Consider the following 26,351-nt stretch of genomic DNA (forward strand, 5'->3'; position numbering starts at 1 on the left):
TAGATTGTTCATCATAACATTGAGTTAGGACTCATGTCTATTTTTCTGTAGTATTCTGGTCACCTCCATTGTCTACATTTTAGATAGGAACTGAAATCTATAAACTCCTGAGCTGATTAAGGGAGTCAGAGGCCGAGGTAAAGCCCTCCTTGCCTCCCTCCCTGCCTCTGATATATAGGCTGGTAGGATTCAGGCAGGAATGACCCTGATCTAGATGGTCAAATGGCCCTGCTGTGAATTGTGCTACTTCAAGTTCAGAGCCGAGTAGCAGGACATCCAGGCTCGGCGCTTCTGCCTTTAACTCTCTGTTCAACTTCCCCCAAGTCTCCTAACCTCTCCAGCCTCATTGTCTGCATCCGTAAAACTGGAGGTTGGACATCATGATCTCTAACCGTCCGTGGTCCTACAGTTTTTTCACTCGGGCATTATGAAATACTGTGATTCATGGCCACATCCTGAACCACAGCGCAAAGGTGGCAAAGCGACAAGGAAAGCTGAGAGTGAAAAGTGCAGTCTATGATAACACTGCAAAGACCTTTCTCTGGATACTAGAATACAGACCTCTCTTTCTCAGTGTGTGTGTGTGTGTGTGTGTGTGTGTGTGTGTGTGTATGCGCGCGCGCGCGTGCTTGCAATTACAGGAAAGAACAGCAGAACACTACCAGCAGCTGCTGCCGTAGATTCTTCTAAATTTTGTATGAAAAGACAATCCCTAGAATCGCTAAAACAATTTGTGAAAAAGAAGAGTAAAGTGGCAAGAATCACTCTACCTGATATTAGGTCTTACTGTAAAGCCACAGTCACTAAGGCTGTGTGGTATTGCCAGAGGCACAGGCGCGTACCCCAGTGGAACAGAATAGAGAACCCCCACAAACACACCCAGCTGCCTTTGGGCCAAGATACAAGAGCAATCCCATGGAGGGAGGAACTTTTCCACAAAAGGTGCTGAAGCAAGTGGATTTCTGTGACGAGAAGAATGAGCCTGCACCCAAGCCTCTCACCTTATACAAAAATTAACTCAAAATGAATCATATATTTAAATTTAAAACGTGAAACTATAAAACTTTTAGAAGAAAATATGGGGGAAAGTCTTTGGGATTTAGGGCTAGGCAGAGAATTCTCAGACTTGACATAAAAGCACCCCATAACTGATAAAAAGTTTTGTTTTTTTTTTTTTGCTCTGAGAAAGTCCATGTGAAAAGGATGCAAAGGGAAGCTATTGATGAAGAGATAATATGTTCAAGCTACACATCTGACAAAGGGCTTATATCTGGAATATACAAAGAATTCTCAACACTCATCAGTTAAGAAACAAAAAACAAAAGTCTCTGAACAATCCAATTAGAAAAAGGGCAAAAGATATGAATGGACATTTCACCATAGAAGGTACATAGATGGGAACAGAGCCATCTATGAAAGGGCGTCCACCTTAATTAGCCATTAGGGCAGTGCGGACTAAAAGCACATGAGTTAGCACTATACGCCTCTCAGAATGGCTAAAATAAAAAATTGTGATGCCCCCATAAGATGATGAGGATGTGGAAAAATTGTGTACATTGCTGGTGGGATTGCAAAATGGTACAGCCACTCTGGAGAACCGTTTGTCAGTTTCTTACAAGGCGAAACATGGTGCTACCATATCACCCTGCAATTTCACACTCTTGGGCCATCATCACAGATAAACAAAAACTTACGTTCACGTAAAAAATCTGCACATGGGGGGCGCCTGGGTGGCGCAGTCGGTTAAGCGTCCGACTTCAGCCAGGTCACGATCTCGCGGTCCGTGAGTTCGAGCCCCGCGTCAGGCTCTGGGCTGATGGCTCAGAGCCTGGAGCCTGTTTCCGATTCTGTGTCTCCCTCTCTCTCTGCCCCTCCCCCATTCATGCTCTGTCTCTCTCTGTCCCAAAAATAAATAAATGTTGAAAAAAAAAAATTAAAAAAAAAAAAAATCTGCACATGAATGTTCCTAACAGGTTTATTTGGAATCGCCCTAAACCAGAAGCAACTCAGTGCTCTTCAATGTATTAATTGTTCAGCAAACTGGAATGTCTATACCATGGAATACTCAGCAATAAAAAGTAACAAATTGATACATGGAACAAGTTGGGATGGATCTTCTGGGAAGTATGTAGAGTGGAAGCCAATCCCCAGAGGTTACATACCATATGATTCCATTTTATAACATTCTCAAAAGTACAAAATTATAAATGATGGACGCCAGATTTGTGGTTGCCAGAGGTCAAGGCCCCAGCGGGATGGGGGTGGGGGAGCGGATGGGGAGAAGAGGGAGCAAGGCGGTGTGCCTATAAAAGGACGACATAAGAGGTCTTTGTGATGGAAGAAATGTTCTACGTCTTGACCACATCAATGTCGGCATTCTGATTGTGACGTTGTATTATACTTATACCAGATGTTACCATTGGGGGAATTTTGGTAAACAGTACCCTGGCTCTCACTAGTTCTTAAAATTGCATGTGAATCTACAATGATCTCAAAATAACAAATTTAATTTTTTTAAAAAAAGAAACTTTAGTGCTTTCTGTCTGGGCTTAGTTTGATGCAAGTAAATGTAGTAAAAACATATGCCATTTAGGAGAAGAAAAGGCTAACATCACCATGGGAGGGACTTGGTGACAACGTTCTGTCTTTTTCTTTCTAGATTCCCCAGAGCACTTGGCCCCAACTACAGCCTTGCCCACAGAAGTGCTCAGTAATTTTGGGGGCGCCTGGGTGACTCGGTTAAGTGTCCAACTTCAGCTCAGGTCATGATCTCATGGTCAGTGAGTTCGAGCCCTGTGTCACTCTGTGCTGATAGCTCAGAGCCTGGAGCCTGCTTCGGATTCTGTGCTCCATCTCTCTCTGCCCCTCCCCTGCTCATGCTCTGTCTCTCTCTGTCTCTCAAAAATGCGTAAGTGTTAAAAAAAATTTTTTTTTAAGAAAAAATAAAGAAGCGCTCAGTAATTTTGTTTTGTGTATGGAGTAGAAGTTGCCTTGTCAGGAAGTTTAATTTTTGTATGTAAATGTGAGACACATACCTACAAGAAAAGGCAACTCCAATGAGGTTCTTGTGAACAAGACAGTGATTTGTGTGTGTGTGAAGGAGGATAATAATTATCTCTGATAGCATAACCAAAACATAACCAAGCCCTTTTGCAGAATATGGGGTTAAATTGTTGTGTTTTGCTCCCATAGAAATTTTGTTTGTCAGCTTGCTTTTCTTTTACAGGATATCCTTGAACTACATTCACTAGCATAGGAAGCAGGAGGCTTATAACTTCTGCGCTCTCAGGAAAAGGTTCTCACCCTTTATTTCTGGGCCACAGGGCTCTTAGGAAGTGCCCCAGGAGTCCAGGGAGGGGAAATGGGCATGGTTCCCTGCTTCTGGCAATTTCCACCTTGGGCAGCTCCTTTTCCATCTATTTTGTAAATTGTATTCCCATAATATTTGGCTTAAGAACAGATTTCAATGCTTCGTTATACATTTGAAAAGCGCCAGGGCTCCTGACTGAGGTGGCTGTTCCTCAGGGCTGGAGTCTCTCCGCATTCCCTGTCTGGGGAGATAGCAGGGACACTGAGCAGATGAGGAGTGAGGGATGCTGGGAGGGGGAGAAGAACCAACGCCTTGTGTCAAATGCCTTCCTTTCTTGATCTGGCTACTGCAGGCAGTGGAATTCATTCAGTGCTGCCCTCAGTCCTGGCCAGAACCAAGAACACCTCTCCTGAAGCTTTGGGGCAGAAACTCCCCTTGTGAGAGCAGAGAAATGAGCTGGTGCGAAAAGCATTTTTGGACAGAAAATATTTTTTCTTTGATTTTTCTTTTCAGAGAGTGTGTGTGTGTGTGTGTGTGTGTGTGTGTGTGTGTGTAATAATTATGCATGAGTAATATAAAGCATGAGGATTCAAGGTGGAGAGGTGATTGATCAGCTGATGGAAAAGCTACTGGAGAATTCAAATGAACAAATGCTTTGTCACATGAGCAAATGTGCAAAACAGTCTGCACAAAAAATTTACGAAAATATTTGGGGGGGTGTTTCAGTGTTTCGATCATGGATTAATGGGAAATGATTAATAATACAATACTTTTTTAATAACATGGTATGATAGTAGGATGAGTGAAATGTCACCTAGCTAGCTCCACCTTCAAATGGGACCAAGGTGTCTCCCAAAGGGCAATTAACTAGGTGGCCCTGGAGGTGGCCCCGGTGGAAGAAGTAAGTCATTTCTCTTTCTCATCAACTGTAACAGCACAGGTTGTGATGTGTGGTGTCCCTACTTTCTCTGAAAGAGGGGTGAACCCTGGAAAGCCTCACCGCCCCCCCACTAGTTCCCTTTGGGTATACTGGGGCTTTGTAGAAACCTTTCCAAGTCCCCACAGCACTAACATGAGGGTTTTCTCAGCAGACCTTCCTTCAGTTCTGGCTAAAGGTCAACACCAGCAGGAGGAGGTGACAGATTTAAAAGAAAGATCATATGGGCCAGCAGGACGGGAGGCCCAGGATGCTTTGGAGATGAATTTCCACCTCCTTCATTTCTGTGCTTCTTAAGGCCTCTTGAACTTTATGGGCCAGAGAAAGATGAGCTGAGACCATGTCGTTGGCAAAATTCCCAGGAGCACTTCTGTGTTACTTTCTGGGGACCAGGGCTTGCATGACTGCTAGATTCAGCCTCTGTCTCTGTCACGGTAAACCAGTTTCTCAGGGAGTCTGTCATGCCCTATTTGGTGGGGACGACGGGGAGGGGAGAGAGAGGTAGTAAGGTAGTAAGACATAAGTCCAAGCCATGAATAACCCCTTTCCTCTTTGGATTGACTGGAGTTTCCAGAGGGCTTTTGGCCCTCAGCGCTACAATTAGGAAACAGAAAACCCAACCAACAAAAACACATCTAAACCACAGACAAAATCACCACTCTGTTGTAACCCATCCAAAAAAAAAAAAAAAAAAAAAGCACTATCCAGCCAGAACTGATTTGAGCCCATGGCTGGGTTTTCTGAGCTCCCTAAAGATCTGAGAAGATCCCCAGGCCCAGGCCAGGTGAGCACTGTCAGGGCTCACTCCAGGGTTTGCCGGGGCTTGCTCCCCACTCATGCTGAGTGCTCCATGATAATTCATAGCACCTCTGCTCCTTTTTTTTTTTTTTAATGTTTATCTATTTTTTGAGAGAGAAAGACAGAGTGTGAGCAGGGGAGGGGCAGAGAGAGAGGGAGACACAGAATCTGAAGCAGGCTCCAGGCTCTGAGCTGTCAGCAAAGAGCCCGATGCGGGGCTCAAACTCACAAGCTGTGAGATCGTGATCTGAGCCGAAGTCAGACACTTAACTGACTGAGCCACCCAGGTGCCCCATCTCTGCTCCTTCTTAAAAGCATTCCCATTTCGGGGCGCCTGGGTGGCGCAGTCGGTTAAGCGTCCGACTTCAGCCAGGTCACGATCTCGCGGTCCGTGAGTTCGAGCCCCGCGTCGGGCTCTGGGCTGATGGCTCAGAGCCTGGAGCCTGTTTCCGATTCTGTGTCTCCCTCTCTCTCTGCCCCTCGCCCGTTCATGCTCTGTCTCTCTCTGTCCCAAAAATAAATAAACGTTGAAAAAAAAAAATTAAAAAAAAAAAAGCATTCCCATTTGGGCCATAAACTATATGGTCTCTAAGTGAACACATGGAGAAGTGGACTCCAGGCCTCAGCCCTGGGTCTGTGTGTCCACTCTGAAGCCTCACTCTCCCTCGGGGGCTCTTCTGTCAGGGCCAGCAAACTACAGCCAGCAGTTCGAGTCTAGCCCTTGGCCTGATTCTGTATTACTGTACGGGCCCGCAGCTCAGAATGGCTCTTACATTTGTAAAGTTTTGTTTTTTGTTTTTGTTTTGGAAGAATATGTGATAGAGGCTGCATGCAGCCCAAAACGCCTAAAATCGTCACTCCCTGGCCAATTCCAGAAAAAGGTGGCCCAGCCCCTGCTCTAACCTTCTCGTCTTGCAGTTGGCGGTGAAGGGCCAGGATCCTGGATCATTGTTAATGTTTTCGACCCCAAGGAAAATGACCGTCATGCCTCCTCATCTTACTGCTGCCAAGTTCGAGTCCAGCGGAGGGCCCGATGCTACGGAGACACATCGGTAAGTTTGGGAATGATGCCAACTGAACATGTCACCTACCAGAGAATCCCATGTGGACATAGACCACCATGGAGATTCCCTCTCTCTCTCCTCGTCAAGGCTCCTAATGGCGAAGGGAGGGGAAGGAGGGTTAGAGCCTTGCTGTGCTACCACATGGCTTCCACTCCGGTGGAAGTCAATGCTGAGGCCGCCAGTCCTGCCCGTCAGCGACAGCGCCTCCATAGCCACAGGCCCCTTTGGTGGTTTCTTGCCACCGATCACACCCACTTGGGCCCTTGGATACTCAAATCACGTGCTGTTTGCATTTATGCTTGCTCGTGGCCTGTGGGCCTCGTGGGTGCTGAGGAAGCCTTTGGGAGGGACATGCCATTTGCATCTAAAGACGTGTTCACTCCTCCCCAGTTTTCTGCATCTCTCCAATCTGAGGGACTTCTTTTCAGAATGACCTCTAGTCTCAGTTCTGTGAGAGTGACTCTAGTGTTACAGGGAGAATTCTTGGAAAAAGAATAAAGGACCCATGTGGTCATCCATGGCGTTACCACTGACTGGGTATGTGACTTTAGGAAACACACCCAGGGCCTTCATACCTTTTACCCATGAAAACGAGCTGGTGTCTCTTCAGCTTGAACACGGGTGTTATGAAGTCCAAGCTGTTGTCTGGAATGCTATTCGTTCCTGTGATTCTTATGAAGAATGTAGGCAGCATACATGGTATTTCTCACAAGTTTATATTTAGGAGCATTTTTCAAACGAACGTGTTGGCTGGCTCCTAAGTACTCAGTATCGTTATCCTTAACCTTATCCCTGCTGGAAACACTCAGAGCCCCTTCAGGAGAGCACATGACAAGGGGACGGCAGAGTCAAGGCCAGAGCCCAGGCTTCTCAAATCCTAATACTGACACACAGCATAACCCACGGCTTTTCTTGGCTATGAGAGGATTCACCTTGAACATGAATGTCTCTTACAGGGTTTGGGTAGAAGCAGCATCTAGCACCACCTTGCACATGATAGATAAGCAGTAAATGTTCAGAGTAATTCAGGACTGGGTGTTTGCTATTCTGGGGACACTGCCCTAGAAGAGTGTTTTGTTCTGTTGTTGTTAATTTCCTCCAGCCATCTCGGAGCTGTCTGTCTCCTAAGTTAGACTTCTTTAAGGATTATGCAAACCATACTGAATCTCAAATAGACATTCATAGAAACCACTGTTACTTTCCTCCCCCTGCCCATTTCTGCAAAGGCCAATTGTGGGCAGTGCCTGGCAGTCTTGAGGAAGGCAGTTATGTGTGTAGGTCCTTTTTTGCGTTTATTTACTAGGTGCTGAGGTTTAACAGGCTCTACCTCCCCACTGCAGAACCCCACTGCCTTCTGCAGTGCGGCACAGCCCGAGTTACAGGAAACATCTGGCAACAATTTGCCTCTCCCTCTGTCCCATCTTCTGAACTTTGAAATAAAATGTCCCTAGAAATCTTTTTTTTTTTTTAATGTTTTATCATTTATATTTGAGAGAGAGACAGAATGCGAGCAGGGAGGGGCAGAGAGAGAGAGACGCACACACCCAGAATCCAAAGCAGCTCCAGGCTCTAAGCCGTCAGCACAGAGCCCGACGTGGGGCTTGAACTCACAAGCTGTGAGATCATGACCTGAGCTGAAGTCAGATGCTTAACCAACTGAGCCACCCAGGCACCCCAAAACGTCCCTGGAAATCTTACTTAGGGCGAATGTCTGACACCCAAAGGAGAAGAGGTCCCACCAGGAGCTGGTCCGTTTTGCTGGTTATAGTTTGAGTAAGTAGTTACAAGCTACCATGGGCATTTACAGTTTTTCCACCTTTAAAAACAGTAAACCAGGGGCGCCTGGGTGGCGCAGTCGGTTGAGCGTCCGACTTCAGCCAGGTCACGATCTTGCGGTCTGTGAGTTCGAGCCCCGCGTCGGGCTCTGGGCTGATGGCTCAGAGCCTGGAGCCTGCTTCCGATTCTGTGTCTCCCTCTCTCTCTGCCCCTCCCCCGTTCATGCTCTCTCTCTGTCCCAAAAAAAATAAATAAACGTTGAAAAAAAAAATTAAAAAAAATAAAAATAAAAACAGTAAACCAAAGGGGCGCCTGGATGGCTCAGTTGGTTAAGCATCCAACTTCGGCTCAGGTCATGATCTCGTACTTTGTTGAGTTCGAGCCCCACATTGGGCTCTCTGCTGTCTGTGCAGAGCCCGCTTCAGATCCTGTGTCTCCCTCTCTCTCTGCCCCTGCCCTGTGTGCTCTCTCTCTCAAAACAAAACAAACAAAAAAACCCCACACATTAAAAAAAAAAAAAAAACAGTAAAACCAAAAATATGCTTCAAGAGCAAATGAGAGGGTAGGAGACATGCCCTCAGATCAGTAAAAATGGGTTCTGAACAACACTGGCCCTGTGCTTCTTCCCTAGCACTTATTTCTGTCACTATGACCAGCTTTCACTGCTGTGACAACTTCAAAAGCAATTACCACCCTTACCACCCTTCCTGTGTGTCTCACAGCTTTTCAACTCAGCCACTGATTGCAGTCCATCCCTCTGGAAACCTATATTCTGTATGTCGAAACATACAGATTGAAAATAATTCTCCCCAGGGGTGCCTGGCTGGCTCAGTTGGTAGAGCGTGCGACTCTCGCTCTTGGGGTTTTGAGTTCAAGACCCACGTTGGGCATAGAACTTGAAAGAAAGAAAGAAAGAAAGGAAGGAAGGAAGGAAGGAAGGAAGGAAGGAAGGAAGGAAGGAAGAAAGAAAGAAAGAAAGAAAGAAAGAAAGAAAGAAAGAAAGAAAGAAAGAAAAGAAAATCATAAAAAAAATTCTCAGCCTCTAACTGACTCCCAGAATAGAGTCAGTTTTAAAATAGAACAGTTTCAGTTTTGTTTTTTCTACCTTTATTATATTTTCGCATTTGAGATACAGACAACCTACTCTCTTACACCACACAAAAGACACCCATTCTTGTGATTTTAAAGTGCATCCCCCCTTTAACTTTGTGTACAAAAATATTTATTTTTTTAAAACATGCAGACGTTTCACGACAAGGCACTTTTAGGCATTGAATGAAGACAAGCCTTCCATTTTACATTCACACTGAAGTAAAAGTGAGCCACAGTCATCGCAGCTGCCCTCCTGGGGGTCCTCACGGGTCCAGAGGTCTCTGGGATCAGATCACCCAAACTGCAAAAACATTCACAGCTTTACAACTTGGGCCGACGAGCTTGACGACCATGGCAAGGCAAAGGCACGTGTAACCACAGCCGAACTTCCCGGTCAGGAAGTGCACAGAACCTGCCAGAAGGTCTCCCAGGACCCTGTAAGGTCCCATTATGCTCATGACTTTTTACTCCCAGTATCAGTGATGGGCGCCTCCCAGAGCAGAGGGCCACGCATCCAGGGGAGGAATTTTACAGGAGGAAACAGGTGGACGACACTCAAGGTTTTCGTTCACTTCACAGAGAGGGAAGAGCCCAGAAAACAGGGCACTTTTAAAAAATGAGCTGACACTTTTTTGGTTTATAAACATAATATACAACCCATTTAACATCCAAGTGACTACAAGCAATGCTTGTTTTTAAAATGCAAATTATATGCAAGGATCAAAACCACAAAAACATTCTTTTAGCAGTTCACAATTTACACCTTTAAAAAAACGTTGAAAAGAGTAATGTTTTGCCACAGTTAAAATTAAATCTTAGAGGAAAAATAAATTCTACCTTGACTCTGAAATGGTTTTAATTTCTGGAGAACTACGTAAACTCCCCTTATTTCTCACCAGTTCCCCTACCATAAGAATACTTAAAAAAAGAAAGAGAAAAGAAACCCATTCAAATGCTCCATACCTTCCAAGAAACACTGAAAGCTTATTTATTACGTATCTTTCTATAGTCCAGCTTATTTATTGCACCTAATTTGCCAATGCTTCCCAGGGTATTTGGGAAATAAATAGGAAACGAAACGGAGCTGGTTCTCCATTTCTGGGCGGGAGGCTGGTCCTTTGGGGACAACCTTGGGAAGGGCACTGGGGCTGGGGGACGTTGGTCACCATAACCGACAGCTGTCTGAGGGTCAAACCCCCAAGTCAGGCTGCAATGACGTCTCCAACTAAGAAACTTGTCACTGTGTGTGGACCTATTTACTGATGGTGAGCTCTGAAAGAAGGAGAGGTTCTGTTGAAGCAGGTCCCGGGGCCATCTGTGGATATCCTGGGACAGAACTGGGCCAAAGGGAGATGGACTGACGGCTGAATAAAGACAGTACAACTGTTCAGAGGCCCCTTTCTCAGTGAAATGACTGACAGGGAACTGCATTCTCTCGTCAGGGGAGGGTCTTTGCAAGCAGGTGACGACTTGCCTGGGAGGCTGAGCATCCCAGGTGTACTGGCTGGGGGGGGTTGCAACCAGTGCCCCCAGCAACAAAGCTGGGGTGAGCTGCCAGGAAAGAATGGTGGGGGGAGGGCTTATGGCTGTTTTAAGAGATACTGATTACTGAATTACCATATTTCAAATTTGACCCCGGAATGTCTGAAGATCACCATTACTGAAAAAACGAACGGGAGCCACCTGAGGCATTTTTCTTTTGCATAGAGAGTGATCTCGTTACCTTTAGTCTGGTAACATGTAAATGACAGTGCACCCTGTACCTTTCTTGACTGGACAGAGGTGGCCCAGGACTTCTTAAAATATATTCCCGACCTCTATGAAATCAGTTTTGCTTCCATTCGACTTTGATTTGCACTATCAATCGTGCTGGTCGCCAGATCCGTAACAACAAAAGTGCCGTCTGTGTGCCTGATGTAAGATATGCTTAGAATAAAACACAGTTCTGCCCAAGTTCAGCACAAGACAAAAATGTGACTGTCCCATATACTGTATTACACAATCCCCGAGTCCTACCCACCTGGGAGAGGCATAAGCAATAAAGCACTAGGTCGCAGACTAGTAACAGCCAGTTTTAGGAACAAGAACTAACATCAACCACCACACCGCTTAAGAACATTTAAAAAGTCGAAATATGTTAAAGTTCAAAAAAGAAAGAAAAAAACAAAAACAAAAAAAAAAACCCAACCACAAAACTCTAGGAGGCTGGACCCTCCATACCTGCCTGGCACCAATGGACAAAGCCACAGAAGCCAGGAGGTTTTTTTCTAATCCGTCTGGAACACGCAAGCCAAAGCGACTCCTCGCTTGCCAATGCCAGTAGCTGTGCCTCCGTGTCCAGGCAGCTGTGCACCCCTCTTCCTGCCTCACTTTACGCAGATCAGGCAAAAGGAAAACGAGACAGCCATTTAACTAAGCTCCAAAAACAAAAGCAAAACAGAAAAAAAAAAACCCAACCTTCTTCAAATACATATGTAAAAATATTTTTTAAACACCCCCAAGTACAAGCCAATCTTGCCCAAGAAAACTCACAGGCTCTGGGGATCCATCTGTCAATGAAAGTCCCAGGAGTCTCACATCAGTATGAACCGACAACTTTTAATGCATTAGTCCAATATGGTTAAGAACAAGTAACCTCATATTTCAGAGTCTCCAAACATGGAAAATAAAATGTGAGAACTTGGTGAGGTTTTTCTCCCTGATCCCTTTATGCACTTGCACTCCATAAATAAGAAGCCCCAGGTCACAGTCCCTGCGTGCTCGGAAAGAGGCCTGGGTGTCGCAGATCACGGTCAGCGTTAGACCAAACACCCACTGAAGGCTTTGAGGATAGATGGGATCTGCAAATCACAATGTCCTGAACACGGCAGGAAGGAGGGCTCTCGAGGAAAGGAGAGTCTCAAATCCCTTTGTGAAGAATGGGGTGCCTGCAAACCAGCGAGCAAGTTCAAACAAATCCTATAACGGAGCCGTCTGGTGACTCAGGAGCGAGTACTTCGAAAGCTCCCCCAGACGCCAAGCGGACATGCTACCCGTGTCCCACCCAGACTGTCCTGCCTGTCACAGTCTGTAACCCAGCACTGGAGCCAGTTACTTTTGCTAACTGGGGCATCGTTCTCTGCTGGACGCTCTGTGGGGTCAGAAAGAGGAAATGGCTGTCTTCGGCACAGGCTAATTTGCCTTGCTTATCTCTTCCTCGGCATCAGATGAGCTGTGGACGATAATAAAATGCAAAAAAAAAAAAAAAAGAGCACAGAGATAAAGCGTGAAGTACATGGAGACCCGGAACAGCAGCAGCAAGGGGTGGGAGGTGGGGGGGGCGACCCGGCTGGGCAGACAGCGCGCAAAGATGAGCCGCAAGGGTCCAATGGGAGGCGACTGAGCACGGAGTGACTTTCAGGTGACTGATTTTCCACATCACGGGGAGGGAGGCGCGGCCCCTCCAGGCAGCCGGATCACGCTCCTGGTTGCATCATTTCGAAGCCACTGCCCTCCAGCTTCTCCAGCACTGCCCGCAAGGCTGGTTCCCGCCCAGGCCCTTCCCACACTGGTCTCCTGCTCCGACCCTCGAGGCTGCCGCAGGTGCCGAGCAGACCAGCACCCTGCATCTACCCTGGCGTGCGAAACCAGCCGTGAGATCTAACCCTGGCTGGGTTTTGCTGGCTTCAGAAAAAAGTGAGTAGGATCCTTTCATTTTCAAAAACTGTGCCTAATGGCAGTTCAGCTGCTCTCTGGCTCCGTCTCTGCCTGCCTGTGACTGCAGCTAGACTTCCCAGGACCCACTCAGCCGCGCTCTGTCACGCACAGTCACTAGTAGTAGGGCCCTAGCTTTTCGTATCCTAAATAACTAGGCCACTCTGGAAACAGACCGTAGGAACACCGAGGGCTTCCAAACTGGTCAAAGGATATTCCAAAATCTGGTCCGTTCTGTGGCTCGGCTGTTCCCTGAGAGGATTTCAGTTCAGCCCGGATGATCCTATAGTTTTTGCCTTTGTTGCTGTCCCAGTAAGTCTGTCCGCGGCACTCAAAGCACACAGCAAACTCTATTCTCTCGTAAGACTGAACTTTCTCAGGTAAGCTAATGTCAAAGGAGAACGTGTCCCTGTCTGAACCAGCGTAGGTGTCCTTCACATACCAACAGGGAAAGTCTGTGAAGCTTTTCCAAGTGTCAAATGTCATCCGTATTTTCACCGTCTTCTCAAACGCCAGGTTCTGCACTTTCACTGTGCCAGCAATCGCTCTGTCTTTCAGCACACAGTTTTCAAGGCATACGTGGTCGGTCTGAAGCCGATTTCTAAAGTCTAAGTAATCTGCGGAAGGCTGTGAAAAATCCAGAACAAAGCTCTCGCTCTCTGCTGTCGTCAGACTCACAATGTTGTCTAGGAGCTCAGTGATGTTAAACGGAATATCTAACGGGTCATCGAATTCCGAGAACACTTTGACCATTGTCAGGGCCAGCCCTTGGTTGTCTGCGAAGGACACCCGCTTTTTCACCTTCTTCTCCTGCACGGTGGGGGCCACCATTCTGCCGGCTTCATCCTTGCTACTCAGCTGAATGCAAGGCCTCAGTGGTTTGCTTGGCTTTGGCGAAGGCTTGAAGGCGAACCTCTCTCTGCGCAAGGAAGGGGCCATGCAGCTGTACCTGCACTCTATGTCCACAGCCATCATTGGGTTAGAGGAACAGGCTAGAACCCTGGCAGAAGGGGAAAGAAAGAAACGGCCGTGAGATCAGACAGAAGTTAAACTCCTCATTCGAACGGGGACTGGCGAACAATGTCTGCCTTCAGCTCTGGCCCAGCCCCTCTCCCCCCCTCCCACCCCCCACCCCCCACTCCCCCTCTGCTGTGGTTCCGTATTAACTCAAGTGTGATCCAGCATGACCTTGGGTTCAGGGGACATTAAGACTGTAAAGTGGGGTGAAAAAGAGGACTGGGGTCAAAACAAATGAAAAAACAAACTATTTTCACAGGTTTTTCTGTCGGGATTTCTTGGGGGGCCTCACATGCCAGAGTGCCTTGGGGAATACTGAAAAGAACAGGCGGTCTGCAAGAGTTCCCAAACTTATCTAACTAAGGAATCCTTTTTTTGTGGAACAGCTTGCGGAACACATGTTCTGAGAAACACACTTTGGTAAAGACGGCTTTAATAGGATAAAAATAAATGAACTCATGCCACGAATATTGGTAGTACCTATATGCCAGATATTATGCTAGACACTGAGATTCAATGGGGAAGACAGACACAAAGCTGTACAGTAGGTTTTTATTTTTATTTACTTATTTAAATATTTTTTTAAATGTTTATTTTGAGAGAGTGTGTGTGTGCACACGTGAGGGAGGGGCAGAGAGAGGGGGAGAGAGAATCCCAAGCAGGCTCCTGGCTGTCAGCATAGAGCCTGATGTGGGGCTTGAACTCACAAACTGTAAGATCATGACCTGAGCCGAAGCCGAAATTGAGAGTTGGTCACTTAACCAACTGAGCCATCCACGTGCTCCTAGATTTTTATATTCCAGCATATTTTTCTTTTTAAAAATGCCAACAATTCAGTTGTTTTCAACCTTTCATATAGGTGAATATTTGTTTTTTCTGTAGTGGAAAATAGTCTCTATAAGAATAAAAGGCAAAGAGAATCATGCTACAAGATCAGGTTAAATCTGACTTCCTAAAAACCATATTTTTCTAGAAGTGAGAAAAAATAAAACCAAATGATTAAAGACAAACTGAGAAAACATTTTATAAAAAGCATGGCAGCAAAGAGTTAATACCTTTATATACAAAGAGTTCCTACAAAACAATAACAAAGTAAAATAGTCAACACAGAAAAATGAGCAAAGAACATGAATAGAAGATTCCTGAAAAAAATTAAAATTGGCCCATAAATATACAAAATGTCCAACTTAAAGAATTTAGATTAGAAAACAATGCCTGTTGTTGCCTACTGAGTTAGTAAAGACTTTTTAAAGATAATATAAACACATGTATTAGTCTAAGTCAGCACAACCTTTCTAAATATTCTTCTCATTTTTGGTTCTTTTTTTAACATTTATTCATTTTGACATATTTGTTTTATATATTTTGAGAGAAAGAGAGAGAGTGAGAGAGCATGTGAGAGGGGGAAGGGCAGAGAGAGAGGAAGACACAGAATCCGAAGCAGGATCCAGCCTCTGAGTTGTCAGCACAGAGCTGGATGTGGGGCTGGAAACCCAGGAACCGTGAGATCATGACCTGAGCCGAAGTCAGACGCTTAACTGACTGAGCCACCCAGGTGTCCCGATCATTTTTGGTTCTAATATCGCATACAGGTATTCATTTTAAAGAGTTAATGAAAAGTGCATGGGGGTTAATGTACTAAAATGGTCAATGCAGCATCCTAGGGAGGAAAACGTGAGAAAATGAAAATAACCTAAATGACCGATAACAGGTATCTGGTTAAATCAAATATACCACCACATCCAGTGATAAAATTTTATATCATCATTAAAACTATTATTTGGAAAAAAAAGGTATAAATGGCATAGAAAAAATGGATAATAATATACTGTCAAAGTAAAAAATAGAGAAGATAAAATTGTACATAGACTAGATTTGTGGGAGAAAAATATTAGGTATATGTGCAGAAAAAAAGACTAGAGATAGATTTAAAACCCTTAGAATATCCAGGTGATGTGATTTCAGGAACTTTGTTTTCCTGTTTTGTGTTTCTTGTATTTTCCAAAATCACATCAAGGGGTAAAACGAATCTAAAAAATGCCTCAAATATTTAAGATTGGCCAAAAACCTATCCTATCAAACACTATGGCCTCGCTAAAGTCAAGCAATTTTTATCATTCCACTTACCATGGCAAATTTATATTGATTTGATGGTTACAATGGGCTAATGAAGAAGTCAGTGATGAAACCAGGATTAAAATCTGGTCTGTGAACCGCAGAACACAGGGTGTGGATTCCTTCCAAACCTCTCTCCCCTCACCATGGCAAAGGGGAAGGTATGTGCTGGGGTTGGGCTGCTTGCTCTCAGGCCTCCCCTGGTTCCTGCCCACTGGTGGGGGGCTTCAGGGTGATGGTATATTTGATCAAATATACAAAGAAAAATAAGAACAAAGACGTACTGGGTTTGATCCCATTTTCCAAAAGAAATATAACCCTTCCCCTAGGATGCAGGAACCATTTAGTGATAACTGACTGGAGAAACATACACATTCAGAGCAAAAACAATAAATTATAGCCGCAATGTAGTTATCTAAACATACATTTTAAACGATACTTGTCTTACTGTTTCCCCTCTAACAAAACCAATGAGTGAACATTTTAGGAGCAAATTTGCTTTCTATTATCTGTTCTATCCATGCAATCGTTCTGGAAAGGAAAAGTTCTGACTGAAATAGGCAAGATACGTTTACAGAGGGTCTGTGGGTTGGCTAATGAGTTCAACGTAAAAAGAAACCCCTAGGGGCTCCTGGGTGCCTCAGTGGGTTGAGCTGGACGTGCTTGATTTTGGCTCAGGTCATGGTCTCACAGTTCATGAGATCAAGCCACACATCGGGCTCTGCACTGACAGATTGCATTGGTTAGACTGCACTGGAATTGTACTTTCAGCTTTAATGTTAGCACAGGTAGTTGTTTTTGTTTTTTTTTTTTAATTAAATGTGGATTAAAAATACCCCCAAAGTGAGCATCCCACTCTTGCATCCCAGCCCCTCCCACTCTGCCCACACTCGACAACCTGGGTGTGACCTGAGGGGGGTAGAGTTGCCCTCAGTCCACTACAGTCCTTTCCTTGCCTGAGTCAGCACAAGGTCAACTGTAAGTTCTCTATCTTCTTCTCTAGATCTCTTCAAGCCTGCAAACCAACCTCCTACGTGCTTTGCCGCACAGTTCATTAGAAAAAGGTTGGGAAACTCTCAGAATACCGTAGAAACAGAATTCTAAAACAAGCAGATCAGTTAAAGGATCTGCACACTTAAAGTCACTCTCAATTTCTAATCCTAAAGATTACAAAGACTTAGTTGAAGAGCTTGGTAAAGTTTCCCTATTTGGACCCAGTGGGTGTAAATTTGCCCCTGAGCTCCCTTCTATCACCAAGCTGTTAAGCATTAGTGGAACTGGGGGTGGGAAGGTGACGTCCTGGTCAGAGCCAACTCTAATTATACAATTCCACTGGCACTTTCTACAGCCTAATTGGTTTTGCAACATTCTTCCATCAAAGGCAAAAATAAAGTTAATTACCTGGCCACCCAAGGGCTACTGCCTCAGGGACACTGCACAAGCAATCACTGCCCAGGGTCCCCTTCACTATTTTAGGGTCACCATAACTGGAGGGGAGGACATTAATCCCTGTGGCCCCATACATATGGATACGATCTGACTGTTGGCCGCTTGCCTATCCTCACAGGTGGATCCCAGCTTTTATGACCCAGACCATTCTCCAAGAAGCAGTGTACCAAACTCTGGTTTCATGGAAGCTCTCCTGACCCTCTACTCAGGAATTCCCCAATGGACTGTGACAGGGCTGTCCATCACCCACAAGTCCTCCTAGCAGTGGAGATGTACGAGGTAAGTTTCCTAAGTCTCTGAAAGGAAGGCATCTGGAAGGTGCTTTATCCTCAAGTGGCATAAAAACGAGCAGGTGCCATCACAGTGCACATCAGGCTGCATCTCAGGCCCCCGCCTGACACTCTCCCTGGCTGCTTGGCCCCTTTCTCCCCAGGCCAGGGAATATAAGTCACCAAGCTTGGCCAGGGAAAAAGCCAGCAGGAGAAGACACAGACACATATTTGAACCAGTAGAGCATGACAGAGGACTGGATACCAGTTTGCTGCGGGACAAGATCATGAGAATACGAGTGGCTGTTACTCCGAGTCTCAAACACTTGGGTTCCACATAGATGCCCAAGAGATCAATTTTGCGCCACGAGGGACTGGGCCATGCCCAAGGGTAGATTTCAGGGTTCCTGGTCAAAAGATGGCAAATCCCAGCTCTCCATGAAAATTGGAGAAAACAGGGAGAGTTCTGCAGAAACACTTTCCCTGTTCCACTACATTAGTGCCAAAAAACACACCTTCTCAGGACGGCTGGTCAGGTTAGATGTCATGGTGGTTTTTCCTGTGAAAACTATAGACTGGTAGAAAATAACCACATGACCTTCACAGTTTCAGACAGCCGAGCTACTGACTTTTTGGCTGTGCCTTTTATAGGAATAAACTTTTTGGGGGATTGAGGCCAAGATATTTGTCCTCCATTTTCATACTCTGATAAGAAAAGGCAGAAAAATCAGATGCACCAAGAACCCACTAGGAACACTGAAACTACCTTAGGTAAGCATTCACAACTAGGTTATACTTTTTTAAAAGATATGTCCATCTACCCCTTTGCCATTACTTTACTCCCCCCCCCAAAAGGTTTGGGTGACATAATATGAATAAAGTTGACGTATTTTCCTTTGTACTGAGACCATGGGGCCCTTGTTCACAGCCTTAACAGCCGCTTGAACTCTTCTATCCTGTAACCATCATCTAAAGCATCTTTGAGATACACACACACACACACACACAGCTGCGTATTACAGGAAAGAAAACTCCACCTGCCACCTGACAATGCCCAATGTGAAACAGAGCACTGGCCTGGGAATGCCTGTGCTGCCCACTTGGAGCAAATCACTGAATCTGTCCAGGCTTAAGCTTTCTCCTCTGAGGTCCTTTCTGGCTCTGCCGTTCTTGTTTGCTAATAATGCCCACTAACTTCTCTTCTCTTCCCACTCACTTTTCCCTAAATACCTCTACTTTCCTCTTGTGGTGAGTCCACAGGCTGTCTTCACTTTAGTCTTGGCTCCTGGACAACCTCGCCAAATGAACCATTTCCTCTTCTCCCCACCCCAGCTCAAAGCTCTAACGTCTCTTTTCCCTGACCCTGGGTCTCCCAAGGAGGCCCGGCCACACAGACCACAGGCTCCAACACCTTTCAGCAACTCTCCCAAGTATTCAAGTCAAGCCTGTCCTCAATTTTCTCCTCTAGAGCAGAAAACAACACCCGACAGGCCACAACTCTTCAAGTATGTCCTTCTGGACCCTATACCCTGTCTTTTACAGCAAGTCCCTTCCACACCCCTTTCTCCGAGTTCAAAAGCGGGGCATGAACAGGTCAGGGGGCAGGCCAGAGCTTCCAGACTTGGAAGATCCCACAGGTCAAAGCCATCCTGACCCTGCCCCCCCTCGGTCCAACCGGCCTGCACCCCGCCCCCAAGCACTCCTGGAGCCTCCTTCGACTTGTCCCTCACTCACCTTTTGGACCGTGGGGAAGCCCCCTCCCCAGCTGGTTCGCTGCATCGGAGAGTCTGCAGGGAGGTGGCAGGAGAGGCTGCCACCACCGGACTACGTGAGCGTCGTGTGTCCGGGAGGCAGGGCTTGCGCTCAGTTCCCGGAGATATGACCCCTAGGGGGAGGAGGACGACGAGGGGGAGGAGCCCAAGTTATCACACCAGGGCGGGGCGGCGGGGCAATCCCGGTCGGAGCGGCGCCGCGAGAGCGTCCCCGTGCGGCAGACTCTCCCCCGCCGTCCCGGGACAGCCCCTGCCCGGGGACCGGGGTGGCTCTGTGTCCCATCGCAACTTGGCGACCTGAGAGATGGCCCAAGTGTGTTTCCTTGCATATTACAGAGAAACCGAGGCGCTGAGAAAAAAAGAGACCTTTCTTGTACTCCAGTCCCCAATTGCCCAATTTAGGGGACACTCTCCGGGACTGTCGGGTCCCAGGCTGGAAGCGCCGTGTCCCAGGTTCGAACTCGGCACGAGAGTCCCAGCCCGGGCCACTCCTCGCGGCCAGACCCGCACTTCTGTGGAACACGTGGATCCAGCCAGGCTCCATCCCACCTCTGGTCCCTGGGTTGCTCTCTCCACTCAAGCCCGTTTAGAGTGTTCCACCCCCGGACTCCAACTGCAAGTTGGACAGTGCAAGTGCAGGTGGCAGGAACCAAAGGTCTCCACTGCGCACTCCTCGCAGCCCTTTCTCGGCCCTGCACTGGGACGCTAGGACTTGGGGACTGACGTACCTAGTACAGCTCATAAGTGCCGAAGTACACATGCGCCAGCCCGCGGCAGCATCCGCGCCGAGGTGGCAGGAGCAGAGGCGGCGACGGCAGGAGTGGGGGGCCGGGACTCAGGTCTGCGCCCTGGGCGGGCAGACGCATCCGTCCGTGCGCGAGAGCAGCCCGCTCGCCTCGTCCCTGCAGCCGGTCCCCCGGACTCAGGCTCCCAGCCGCCGCGCTGCTCCCTTTAACTTTCCAGCACCTCTCCCCACTTGGGGAGCCATCCCGGAACCCTTTTCACGTGAACGCCCCCCACAGCCAATGGGCGCGCTCGGGACGCGAGCCGTCGACCAATGGCCGTGGAGCCGCGGTCCGGGATAGCACCGCTTCGCCACGTGATGGGCCCAGCGCCCAGAGTGATAGTGTTGCAGTTCGGGGGCTGGGAAGGGGCAGTGGGGTCACTCTTTCATCAGAAGCCTGGGGACGGGCGCCAGGGGGCAGAGGCACTTTCCTACAGAGGAGCATCCCGTTACAGCCAGAAGGCTGGGTCGCAGGCGGCTTTGCCAAATTCCCTCTTCCTAAGCAAAGCCCCTGCGGGCCAAAGCCTGCCTACATCTGCAGACATAGTTGCGGTTGCATTCACACCGTCCCGCGGTCCGCCTTTATCTTAGGCTTGAGCCAGGGGGGTCACAGATGTCCCTTACTTCCCCATCACCTGCGGATCCCAGAGGAGCCCCAGGAGAATGCGAAGTGTGTTTGCCTCCGTGTTAGGTAGAGGCGCTCTGGGATTGACACTTCAGCTGTAAGGGTCATGTGGAAAACAAGTAACTACGGATGCTTGCTTTGTGTTAGCCATGGGTCCAGGTGTTAACTGTGAAAGGGATACAGTAAAATCGTTAGAAAGTTGTTATTGGGGCCATCTGCCAGAGTACCGCAGATATAGGTATATAGGTAGGTACATTTCAGAGGAAATTACCTGACTTGAATCTGTTACAACTACCTGTACCAACAGGGCCTCCATGATCTCTGTGAGACACCTTGAAGTCTGTAGAGAATGATGACCCTAAAAGAGACCAGACCCTTCCTCTCATATGATTTCATTTAAATATATATTTATATAGTCATGTATTAATCTCCTTGGCGCTCAGCTCGGAGCTAGCCACTTCAGGGATGAGGATCCTAGTTTTCTAGTTTTCGTGATGTTTGGAAATTGATAGAGGGTTGTCAGCCTTTTAAAGTGCCAAGACATTAACATAAACAAACCCTACCGTCTTGTGTTACCGTCCTTTTATTTTAAAAAATACTCTTTAACAACAAAAACAAAATAACAGTCTCAGAGTAAAGGCTATTCCCTCACATTGGATATATTTAGCTTTATGAACATTCATTCTGTTGAACACGGCATTTGGGAACTTCTGCTTTAAGCGAGATGAGCGCAAATTCTAATTTTACTAGAAATGTAAAACTGAAACACTGATGGGTTGCATTAGTCCAATACAAGCCTTCAGCTCAAGACACAGTCTGCCTATCTGAAGAGGAATTATTAGCTTCTTCCTTCTCTTTCAGTGGACATATATGATAGAGGACCACCTCTGAAATCAGCTGTTGGTAGGCGTTTGGCAAACACAGTTTCCATGGAATATTCCCTTTGCCAACTCTCAACCCCTTTTATTAGCTGATGAGTAGGTTGAAGATTTATTAAGCCAAGTGTTGGCTACATTTCTCAAGGGTAGCGAGCATGCTAGAGGAGTGGGCAGAGATAAAGAGCCAACCCGTGTTGCAACATGAATGCAGGCAAAAGGCGATCTGAACCAAACTGGGAAGGAGTTGGGACAAGTAAATACAAACCTATAGCATTAAGGTTTGGAAGCATCTTCCTTACATGGATCTAGGAAACCATGGGTCATAATTTCCCCTGTGGGTTAGGTGACTATTTCAGACCAGGAGAGTGGGGCTAAACTTAGTTGTGGCACACCACAGTCTTGGTAGGTAGGAGTGTGGCGTCCTTGAGTTTGAAAAGAGCACGGTCTCCTTCGAGATCAGAACAGAGCTGGGAAGTCAGCTGTTCTGGGAAGTAAGTTCTGTTCCACCAGAACTCAGCAACTCCCGTGCCCCAGAAGCTGAGAGCTGGACTGGCCGTTAGTCACAATCTTGTCTCACTGTCATTTTATAGCAGAAAGAAAGTAAAAACAGAATGTGTCAACCTTTTAGTCAATGCATACCAAGTTCCTTTTAGACTATCTGGCACTCAATTTCATTTAATCTGGCCTTAATTTCATTTAATAAGCCAACTCTCCCCACAAAAATAAACCAAAATCCTAGTAGTAGCTAAGCAAAGCTAATTATCATTTTCCCATAAACTTTCTTTTTGGTGGCTATTCGTGGCTATTTGGTGGCTGTCTTCCTTGCACTTGGGCTCAGCTTCAGTCTTACACATTTGTTTATTCATTTAACACATTATTGAGTAACTACTATAAACCTGGCTGCTGAAGTGGAAAACGAGTGAAATACGATCTTAACTTTCAAGAAGCTCTTAGGCAAATAAGTACTGATGTAGAATAAATGTGTGTGGAAGGTTAATTCTCTGTATTTTGGGAGCTAAGAGGAAGACTGCTTATGTGTGGCTGTGGAGGTGGGATGGGAGTGAGGAGGGTCAGCTGAGGAAGTGAGCATCGAACAGGATCCTGAAGGGGGAGTCAGAGTTTAGGGGTAACGGGAGAAAGCAGGGCAGGAATTGGCAAAGGAGCAGAGTTCTATATGTTCCCCCAAAGAATTTCCACTGTGCTGATTAAAAAATAAGGCTCCTTTCTGGCTTAAATATGAGACGGTGTTTCTTTATGCATGGGTTAACATCAGCTTGCTGTTCATCCATAAAGTTTTTGAAAATATCATTAATATCTTATCTCCTTCTCAACTGAGCACATTTCAAAAACAGCCAAACCCAGGTCTTATCTTCATCCAAGATTTTGGAAGAAAAATCTCTTTTTTCTTTTCTTCTTAGAGTCCTAACTTTTCCTTCTCTTTGGATAAAAATTGTTGCAAAGTGCCTCTAAATATAAATAACCAGCATCAAGAGTCAGAACTCAAGAAGAGAACATTCTTTTGCCTGATCAGAATAGAAAGTGGGAAAGACTGTTCCCAAACTGCCTAAGTGAATTTATATTTAGACAAGTGGAGTTGTTTGCACCTGTCAGAGCTGCAGACATGTTCTGGACGCATTAGGTTAACTGGGGCCCTCTGCCCCTCTTTCAGATCTGACTGAAAGAGACTTGCTAGGTCATGTTTTACGGGATAGGCATCTGAATACTAACAGGGATTCCGTAAGCCTCTTGTCTATGGAGAATGTCTCCTTTGTGTGGGACAAGACCCTGAGGAGTTTACATTTCCAAGCTCCCAGAGCCCAGTAGGGCATTTTCCTCACTGGGGAGGGGCTTTGAGTTCCCGAGTGAGGCTAATGTGTTACTTTTTTAAAAGTTACATATACGGAGCGCGTCGCAGCTTCTTCCTATGAACCTGCTACAATACCTTTGAGTTGTATTTATTATTTTTTTTATGATTGTAAAATGAACGCTAGGTTACTGTAGACATGGTAGAAAATACGGAAAGATATAAAGTTGGAGATAGAATCAGCAGTACCCAGCAATAGCTACCAATATAATTCACCATCTTTTTTTCAGTGTGTATTCTATGCATAAACATTCTATTATCAGGATCATAGTATAAAGAAAGTATACTATCTTAATTTTTTACTCATGACAGCTTCTCATTTTGAGTACATTAATATTATTATACTTTTTCTCACTTGCTTTTTGATAGCTGCATAATATTCTTGCATACAAAGATGATGCTTTAACTATGTTCTTATTGCAGGACACTTAGATGTTTTTTCCCCAAATTTTCTCTATTTTTAATGCACTTTGATAAGCATCTTTGTAGTTAAACCTCTGCCTGCATCCCTGGTTATTTCCTATTTCCCTGAGTACATACCATGAGTACAGACGCTCTTTAGACTGTTGATTTATATTGCCAAATTGTTTTTAGAAAGAGCAATGTTGATCTTTCATTCCCACTATTGGGGAAAATTAAGAATTAAATAATCTTAAGGTCTTGGTTTGTGGATTTGGGGCAAATTATACCTTAGCTTACAAAAAAAAAAAGCCACATGGGAATTTTTACCACTGAATCATACATTCTGTGCCTGGGTAAAAATAGCTACATACCTCATCTTTTGCTTTAGCTTTGAATCTCAAAGTACAGAATCAATTTGTGTTATGAATGGAGACTTCATAACCCATATTATTGACTTAAATTGTATTAGGTGGTGACTGGTCAGAGAGAAGGTGGAGAGGCTGGGACGGGGGAATACCACTTTGCCACAGGCTTAAACGGAATCGGGCAGATCTCCATGTATATTTATATTCTTTGCTCATTCATCCCTTGTTCATGACTGGTGTGGTCATAAATTATATTTAAACACGTGACTGTATACATATGATCCTCTGTAGAACATCCAGAATTTCATGACAAGTGGCGTGCATTTTTCGGAGGAGAACAATATGTCAAGCTCTTTGGAGGAGTGTGACGGACCACTTGGCTGCCACGTGCCTTGTCCCTTCGGTCTGGGCTGTTTGTGCCACATGCCTCTTGAGTCAGATGCCTCGGATACTGAAGGCACTTTGGGTTTGGTGTAAGCGACTGTGTTTCAGCCGGTTTCATCTGCCATTTCCAAAACTGCCTGGATAGCTCTCTTAGAAACAGGCTGCGATAGGATTGGCATTAAGAAAACAGTGACTCACTTGAACGGTGAGGAAAACTATTAAATATTTATGCACGATGAATTCTAAATGGACCCCACCATGTTCTCCAGCCACCTTTAATTTTCCATCACTTCTCTTTTTCTTTGAAACATAGAGGCAGCATCTGAACTGACTTCGTGGTTTTCCTTATGATCATTCGATATCCTCTAGAGAATTAGGACTTAAAGCCTGCATTCTTCCCTCTCGAAACTCATGGTAACAATTTCTCCACATGGAAAACCATGGCTGTTTTGGAGCTAGAAGCTGAGCAAGGGAAGCTAGGAAGTCACCCCGTATGGAGAATATTCCTTCTCTGCCTCATGCCTTACCTGAGCTCTCAAGGAGCACACATTTCGGAGGGTAGAGGGGGGACCCATGGTCCAACGTGTTTATTTCACCTACTGCTTAAAACAATGCAGAGGACAATAGAGTATTTGTTATAAAGGCTACTCGGGTCTGTTATAAAATTACACTTCACTAAAAACAACAACCTGATAACTAACTATTAGTATGGGTCTTACTTGGTGAGTAGGCAGGATTATAGAATATACAAAGGCCAACTTCGACATTGTTTCCATTTAAGCCTTGGAGATTGATATAGCCATGTATTAATTCTTAGCAAAGACATTAGGTGTCGTTCCGATTTTCTTCTGTTAATTCTTTGGTCATCTTCGACTGCAGAGTCCCTTGAGACATAAGGGCTCTTGCCTATTGTCTTTCTCAAGGCTTACTGCTCTGAACAGTTCAGTAACTTCTCCTTTTTTCCCTGATTCTGACCCTGCTTCCTCTTCCCTCTTCTTCCTTTTTTTTAAATTTTTTAATGTTTATTTTTGAGAGAGAGAGAGAGCACGAGCAAGAGAGGGGCAGGGAGAGAGAGAGAGAGAGAGACAGACAGACAGACAGACAATCTGAAGCAGGCTCCAGGCTCTGAGCTGTCAGCACAGAGCCTGACATGGGGCTCGAACCCATGAGCTATGAATCATCACCTGAGCCAAAGTCAGATGCTTTACCAGTAGAGCCACCCAGGTGCCCTGACCCCCTTTCTTTTCTTTTTTTTTGGGGGGGGGGTATTGCTCCCTAGTTTGTAAAATCTAAAAATTTTTCTCCCCTAAGATTAGTAAGTAAGCATTTCTCTTTCTTATAAATTAGCATTTTCCATCAACTCACAGGGACAATCCAAAAGCCAAGGGTTAGGAGAAGAAGTGTATTACAAAATAACTTCCTGCCAAATTTCCTAGGAAGACACATAAAAAGATGAAGACTCAAGAACCGGGGTGCCTGGGTGGCTCCATCGGTTAAGCATCTGACTTCAGCTCATGTCATGATCTCACAGTTCGTGGGTTCGAGCCCCACGTCGGGCTCTGTGCTGACAGCTCGGAGCCTGGAGCCAGCTTCGGATTCTGTGTCTCCCTCTCTCTCTGCCCCTTCCCTGCTCACATTCTGTGTCTCTCTGTCTTTCAACAATAAATAAATGTTAAAAAAAAAAAAGACTAACAGAACCCTCATACCCTGGATATAATGATGTACGGTGTTTAAGAGCTCGGCCGTCTGGTGGTCCT

General features: G+C 45.8%; 2 protein-coding genes across 3 annotated transcripts in view; one reads left to right on the forward strand and one right to left on the reverse strand.

Annotated features, from left to right (window-relative positions):
* LOC147581518 (uncharacterized) overlaps window positions 1–19,260 on the forward strand; it is a 90,372-nt gene extending 71,112 nt beyond the window's left edge. Inside the window, exons 4-5 of the mRNA XM_086703350.1 lie at window positions 5,964–6,097; window positions 17,370–19,260. Coding sequence (XP_086559476.1) covers window positions 5,964–6,097; window positions 17,370–17,513 — 278 coding nt within the window. The 3' untranslated portion in view covers window positions 17,514–19,260. The remainder of the gene's footprint in view (window positions 1–5,963; window positions 6,098–17,369) is intronic.
* Window positions 8,976–20,261, reverse strand: PPP1R3B (protein phosphatase 1 regulatory subunit 3B). 2 transcript variants are annotated; one of them, XM_086703348.1, is made up of 2 exons: window positions 20,021–20,261; window positions 8,976–13,670 (listed from the first exon to the last, which is right to left on the reverse strand). In XM_086703348.1, the coding sequence occupies exons 1-2, from the start codon at window positions 20,050–20,052 to the stop codon at window positions 12,788–12,790; spliced, it is 915 nt and encodes a 304-aa protein (XP_086559474.1). In that variant the 5' UTR covers window positions 20,053–20,261; the 3' UTR covers window positions 8,976–12,787. The 2 variants fall into 2 exon arrangements, with proteins under 2 accessions (XP_086559474.1, XP_025788657.1); XM_025932872.2 differs by lacking the exon at window positions 20,021–20,261 and adding an exon at window positions 19,255–19,387.
* Window positions 20,262–26,351: the final 6,090 nt, after the last annotated feature.

The sequence above is a fragment of the Puma concolor genome, chromosome B1 (assembly GCF_028749965.1).
Source record: "Puma concolor isolate L17-30 chromosome B1, mPumCon1.1.hap2, whole genome shotgun sequence".
NCBI lineage: Eukaryota > Metazoa > Chordata > Mammalia > Carnivora > Felidae > Puma > Puma concolor.